Below are 7,256 nucleotides of genomic sequence, written 5' to 3' on the forward strand. Positions count from 1 at the left end.
TATGGTTGTGATGGAATACTACTGTGCTATTAAAAAATGATGAGCTCATTGATCTTAGAAAAGCATGGAAAGATGTCTTGTGTGAAATGATGAAGACCAAAGTGAGCATTGTATACAGTAACTAATATTTTTAAGAACAACTTTGAAAGACAATTAAAACACACAAATTAAAAATAAAGGACATATGAAGAAAGATGCTATATCCCAAGAAAGAACTGATAAATAGAAGTAGATATAGAATGATTTTACATTTTTATGTACGTGTGTACAGAGAGAGAGAGAGAGAGAGAGAGAGAGAGAGAGAGAGAGAGAGAGAGAGAGAATGTGTTGACGTGTGCCTAGTGGTAGCCCTCTCTGAAGGAGGGAAGGAAGGAAAAAAAGGGGGAAAAAGAAATTTACATGATAACTTTGTTGAATATTTGGAGGATATAGCAAGTTGTACATGGTAAATTTGCAGTTTCATGTGCAGTCATCTTTTTTGTTGGACTGTATTATGAAAATGCTTGTTTTGTCCCTTGAATTGGGGGGTAGCAAGGTGGCTCAGTGAATAGAACACCGGCCCTGGAGTCAGGAGGACCTGAGTTCAAATCTGGTCTCAGACACTTAACACTTACTAGCCATGTGACCTTGAGCAAGTCACTTAACCCCAATTGTCCTGCCTTCCTCCAAAAAACAAAAAAAAAGTAGTACCCCTGCCTTCAAAGAGCTTCAATTCTAATAAGAGAGAGAATGTCTATGAATGTTTGTGTGTGTGTGTGTGTGTGTGTGTGTGTGTGTGTGTGTGTACACACGGAGTAGATGAAAGGTAGATAAAAGGGAAAGTTCTAGCTAGGAGTGGGGAAGACTGGGAAAAGACTCCTGCCCAAGGCGGCATTTGGTCTAAGTCTTAAAGAAAGCCAGGAACTTTCAGAGGTGGAGGTAAGGAAGGAGCTTATTCCAGGCACAGGGATATCGAGTGCAAAAGCATTGAGATGAGTGCCATGTTCGGGGAGCAGCTAATAAACCTTTGCATGGAGCCGGATGATCTGGGTTCAAACTGGGATCTTCCGTTTATTATCTGGGTGACCCTGGACAGATCACTTCTCTTGAGTTTTCTCATTGGTGAAATGGATGCGTCAGATTTGGTCTTTTCCAGCATTGCATTGCATTATTTCTCAGACCCCTTCCAGCTCTAATATTCTATGTTTACTAAAGAGTAATCTAAGGAGGAGAGGGGGCAGGGTGTGGTTAGGCGCTGTATGCATCCATTTATCTTTGAAGCCACGCCCCCAGCTCCTAACCCAAAGCATTACGGCTGGGTCGTGCAGTGGTTAGAGTGCTTGGGCTGGAGTCAGGAAGACCTGAGTTCAAAAATCTAGCTTCGGGGACATTTACTAATTGCATGACCCTGAGCGAGTCACTAAAACCTCTTTTGCCTCAGTTTCCTCAACTGTAAAATGGTACTACTATCATCTACCTCTCAGGGTCCTTGTGAGGATTAAATCAGCCGATACTTGTAAAACGCTTGGCACATAGCGCTATATAAATACTCATTCTCTCACCCATGTCCTCATCATGCATATTAAGTGCTTCATAAATGTTGCCTGTGTATTGTTACCCAAACCCCTCTGGTCATTTTAACAGTCCAGAGGCATTTGGTGGGGAGGGAGGGGACATAGGGAAACAAACATCGAGTGAGCTGTGAGAGGCAGCTTCTGTGCTTTGGGAAATACAGAATTAAAAGAAGGTGCTTAAGTTATTAAAGTGAGGCGCTTTCATCAGCTAGTCCTCCTGGAGGGCTGGGGATTAATGTATTTTTACCACAGAGCCAATGAATCTATTCTGGTCATTCCAGGCTCGCTCTCCCAAGCAAGGGAGAAACTTGTTCCTCTGCCCTTTCAGTGGGGTAAGGAGATGGAGTTTTACCTGGAAATTGATCCTGTTACCTTGAACCTGATTATCCTAGTGGCAAGTTATGTTATCTTGCTGCTGGTTTTTCTCATCTCCTGTATCCTCTACGATTGCAGAGGGAAAGACCCCAGTAAAGAATACGCACCCGAGGCCCCTCTGGACTCTCAGCCGTCCATCCAGCTGGTATTAATGCAACAGAGTTCTCCTGGGAGCCACTGGGCAAAGGGACCTGGCCTGCCTTATGGCGCTTCAGCTCCTCTTGGGAAGAAGAGCACAGTGGTTTGAAGGGTGCCAGGCAGGCAGTGGGCAAGGGTTGGACTCTTTCTTGACAGGCTCTCCTCCTCCGTCATGTTTGCCTTCCCCTGGCACAGGACCAGCGTAGGCAAGTAAGTAGAAGCCCTCCCTCTCTTTACCCTTGCCCACCCCGCCCCCAACTTTGCTGCCGCTGAATTAACCGTTTGGGGTTATTAAGCTAGAAGGGTGGCGTTTGGTCATGCTCTCCAGTAGGAAAATCTCGATGATATTATTAGAATGGATATAGCACGTTTAAGTCTGCAAACCTGCTGTCAGGACAGGACAGGAAATATAAAAGCTTCTGGAGGGAGAGATTAACATTTAAGTCACAGAGGCAACAGAAGGGATACCCATATAACATATAACTTCCGTGAGGAATGAGATGGGCTTACAGCTGTTCTGCCTTCAGCAAATCCTCACTTTCCAAAACGTTCATTTGGTGTCATTTCATCTCTGGATCATGCCCATAAATGCACATGGCCGTCTCTTTGTACTAGTTTTCCTTCCCTGTGAACCCAGGCATCTTTTTGTGATGTGGGCAGTGAATGCTGTATAGAGGGACTTTCAAACACAGAATTTATGGAATCAGGAGCCTGCTCTGACTTACTGAAGACTCGAATTACTGAATGTATGGGTGCCTTGCAGCGATAGGTCAAGAGGTTTGGTTGGAAAAGTGTGAAGGTGTGTGGGTTTGGAGTTCGAGGACCACTGATCAAATTTCAAGTTGCTCACTTACTACCTGGGTGATGTTGGGCAAGTCTTTAACCTCTCTAAGTGTCTGTTTCCCGATCTACAAAAGGAGAGGTTGGAATTGATGGTAGCTATATTCCCTTCTAACTATATTTCTGATGCTAATCCACAGAATACTGTGGATTTTCCAATGCATTTTATCAAAATTGTCTCCATTTGTTCACCTATTGGCAAATTCTGAACTGTCTCTAGATGAAGCCTTTGCATCTCACCCTACCTCAACCCAGATCAAATTATTCCATTCTTAGGGCCAACAACTTCTATAACATGGTAAGAAACAAGATTGAGAAACCATTTTCCCCCTTTCTAAAGCAGAATGCAGGAGAAGTGGTTTTCTAGAACCTAAATGGCTTTGTCCAAAACAATCTGTCCAGTCATGTTTCCATATTACTTTTTCATTTGGGCCTTTCAGTCATTGTGGCCCCCATAAAAATAACCCCTCATTACTTGATTATGATAATTGGGGGAGGGGTTAGTAGGAATAAAAGCATTTTGTTTGTCAAAGTATAATTTTATTATATCTCAGAGCCGAAGTATTATATATATATATGTATACATACATTTATGTGTGCATATATTCTATATGTGAAGATCAATGGGAAAAGAGCATTAAACACAAAGGTCTGTGCTTCACATAGACCTTATCTACAAAGTGAAACTCACCTAAACTGATCATCCCAGGATTGGGAGACCATTTTTCCATCAAAGGCAAATGACCCATATGAGGAAAAAAAAAGTTGAAGATTCACAGTAATAAAAAACAACTTGATTTTTCTGTAGGTTTGAGAAGGGGGAGGGTAAGAGGGGAAAGGAGGGGAGACAGAAAAGGAAAGGGAGATAGAGAGGGGTCAATTACAATTCACTCAAATTTATAATTAGGAATAGAAAATATGCAAAATTATTCATCTGTCATAATAAGCATATTAAAAAACGTGCTTCATAGGATCATAGATTTTTGGGTGGAAGTGATTTTGAAGGTCAGCTAATCCAACTCTTTGATTTTACACATGAGGAAACTGAGACTCTAAGAAGATAAAGAGACTCACCCAGATTTGAGGTAGCAAGTGGCCAAACTGGTATTTAAACACAGGTCCTCTTACTACAAACACAATGCTTTCCCCACTGCATCGCATTATTGCCTATTACAAATAATTGAAGAGAAAATCAGAAAAAGGATAAGAAAAAGAAAGGTTACAACCTTCCTCTCATTGAATTTGTCTTAAGGAGGGAATAACATACACACTCAATTGTCTTACCCTATAGGAAAGTAGGGGGGAAGGGGATAAGAGGGGGAATGATAAAATGGAGGGCAGATTGGGGGAGAGGTTCGTTAGAAGAAAACACTTTTGAAAAGGGACAGGGTCAAACTAGAAAACAGAATAAGTGGGGGGGGGCGATAGGAGGGAGGGAAATACAGTCAGTCTTTCACAATCTTCTCTGTAGGGGTGGATGAGAAGGGAAGAAGAGAAAGAATCTGGAACTCAAAGTTTTAAAAACAAATGTGTATTTAAAAAAAGGAAAGAAAAAGAAAGGTTATAAAGCAAGTGGTAGAGGTGGGGAGTGAAAGTGAAAGAGAGAAAAATGGAAAGACAAGGACAGGAGAAAGAGGGATGAAAGTCTTATTAGAAGGTATAAATTGTTCTTTTCACACCTTCATTCACTTCTGTGAAAAGCCATCCAAGCAATGTTTTCACTGCTTTTTGAAATTCTGATCCATCCTTCAGCAGTGTAAGAATTTCTTCTGTACTGTGAAACTGCTTAGAATCTTTGAACATTAGAGCTGGAAGGAATCCTGAGATCTAGTCCAATCCATTCTGTGGAATTAGGAGAAATGAGACCAAGAGAGTTTAAACTACCTTCCCATGTTCAGACAGAAAGTTAAGGAAAGGGTGGGAGCTATATAACATTGCTTCTTCTCTGTTTTCATTTTTAATATATATTTAATGTCATTAAATATATTTATATATCATCCATATTTATATTTTATTTATGTTAATATCATTTATATGTACATTATTTCTATATTTACATGAATATATTTATATAAAATACTTATTTCTTTATATTTATTCTATTAGTTTATAATTGTATTGATATATTAATATTTTATATATTTAATATATATTATAATAGCTAGCATTTATATAGTGTTGTAAAGTTTGCAAAGCATATTGTCTCATCTGATCCTTGTGACAGCCCTGGGAAATAGATGCTATTAGTATCCTCATTTTACAGATTGCAGTTTGTTTTTTTAAGTAAAGGTTTGTTTTCTTGTGAAATTATGATTACTTTACACCTATACGAAAGTGCCACCTTCTTTAGCAATTAATTTAGGACCCTAGAGGTGTCCGTTGATTTCTTAATTACATCCTGAATGTTCCTCCAGTATTCAAAACTTAACTGATTTTTGTCAAGAGATTCAAGATATATCATTTCCTAATGATTAAGAATTCTATTTGGAATCATCATTTATTTAATTATTCTGACATCCCCCTCAAATCTACCTCTTAGATCAAAATTTCATTATATATTTAAAAGAAATAGCAAGTTGTGCATAATGGATTTGTAGTTTCATGTGCAATCATCTTTTTTATTGTACTATGTTATGAAAATGCTTGTTTTAATTTCTAAATTAAAAATAAAATTAATAAATGTGAAGAAATAAAGCATATGATTCAAAGCTATTTTTAAAAAATCTACCCCCAATTCCTCTATCCTATGTCAGGTGGTTGGATTGTAATCCAAGTTTTTAGTCTAATTGATGTACGATATAGTAGAAAAATGAAAAAGCCCAATTTAAAAAATAAAATAGAAGTTTTCAAGCAGAAAAAGGTTAAGCACTGTTTATAGCTTTTCTTGCTTGTAGCAAATCTTCAAATGTTCCACTTTGAATAAGATAACCAGATCAACCTACCAGGAGGAGATAATCCTATGGGCTGTGGGACTTTGGCCAGATCTCACATGGTACTTACTGGTCACATGAAATCAAGTAAGGGGCCAGATCAGCTTCCAGCAGGAGTCAGTCAGATGTCCTTCACTCCTGCTTAGCTTAAGCAATACAGATACTCATTCCCTCAACCACCACCACCCAAAGGATAATCTTCTGGGTTCTGTGTTTTGTTGTTTGTTTGTTGGGGGGGGGGGGTCATAGTGAAGGTATCAATGAGAAATAAAGTAATCGAAGATAACTTGTTCTATATCCTTAATTGAAGGAATTTTTATGATTGTGATGCAGTTAGGTGGTACCAAACCAGGACTACAGGCAGGAAGATTTGAGCTCAAATTCCCCCTCAGACACTTACTAGTTATGTGAGCCCAGATAAGTTACTTAGCTGCTGGTTGCTTCAGTTCCCTCATCTGTAAAATGGGGATAATAATAGCGCCTACCTCCTATGTTTATTGTGAGGATCAAATGTGACCATAATTGTAAAGAGCTTAGTACAGTACCTAGCATATTTTTGGTGTTCAGTTGTTTCAGTTGTGTCTGATTCTTTGTGACCCCATTTGGAGTTTTCTTTTTTTTTTTTTTTAAAGCAATTGGGGTTAAGTAACTTACTCAAGGTTACACGGCCAGTTATTATTTCTGGGTGTGGTGCTGAGTATCTGAGCCCGGATTTGATCCAGGTCATCCCGACACTGGAGCCAGTACTAATCGCTGAGCCACCTGGCCACCCCTAAGCAATTGGGGTTAAGTAACTTGCTCAAGGTTACACGGCCAGGTGTTTCTGGGTGGGTGCTAAGTGTCTGAGCCCGGGATTCGATCTCCAGGTCTTCTCAACACTGGAGCCGGTGCTCTTACTCTCTGTGCTACCTGGCCGCCCCATTTGGAGTTTTCTTGACCAAGATACTGGAGTAGTTTGCTATTTCCTTCTCTGGCTTATTTTACAGATGAGGAAACTGAGGCAAATAGGGTTAAGTGACTTACCCAGGGTCACACTGCTAGTAAGTCTATGAGACCAGATTTGAACTCATAGAGATGAGTCTTCCTGACTCCAGACCCAGTGTACCATCCACTGTGCCGCTTAGCTGCCCCACCTACCACATGGTAAGTGCCACATACATGTTAGCTGTTATTACAAAGCTGAAAAATAGGGGTTGCAGTATCTATTCAGAAAGGAAGCTATTAATGAGATCCAAGGAACAGCTATTAGGTTAAAACAATAAATCTCTCAATGCTCCTAAATGTTGGGTCAAATGCATTGCATCCTGTGAACACTGTAGTAAATATTAATTAGAAGTTGTTAATGATATGGTAGATCTACCTCGTAGAAAATGGAAACATCTCAAAGCATGACTACAATGGTAGAACTAGGCCTTCCTTA

At 39.7% G+C, this 7,256-nt stretch overlaps 1 protein-coding gene across 1 annotated transcript; it reads left to right on the forward strand.

Moving 5' to 3' along the window:
- The first annotated feature begins 1,893 nt into the window (after positions 1 to 1,893).
- On the forward strand, positions 1,894 to 2,175 carry SMIM36 (small integral membrane protein 36). The gene has a single exon (XM_069067386.1). It carries the CDS (start codon positions 1,894 to 1,896, stop codon positions 2,173 to 2,175), a length of 282 nt encoding a protein of 93 aa, XP_068923487.1.
- Positions 2,176 to 7,256: the final 5,081 nt, after the last annotated feature.

Source organism: Petaurus breviceps, unplaced genomic scaffold, assembly GCF_028583685.1.
Source record: "Petaurus breviceps papuanus isolate PSGF00001 unplaced genomic scaffold, PetGlider_PUasm1.0 90750, whole genome shotgun sequence".
Classification (NCBI taxonomy): domain Eukaryota; kingdom Metazoa; phylum Chordata; class Mammalia; order Diprotodontia; family Petauridae; genus Petaurus; species Petaurus breviceps.

Coding starts and splice junctions, on each gene's coding strand:
- SMIM36 (XM_069067386.1), top strand. CDS start 1,894: ATGGAGTTTTACCTGGAAATTGATCCTGTTACCTTGAACCTGATTATC.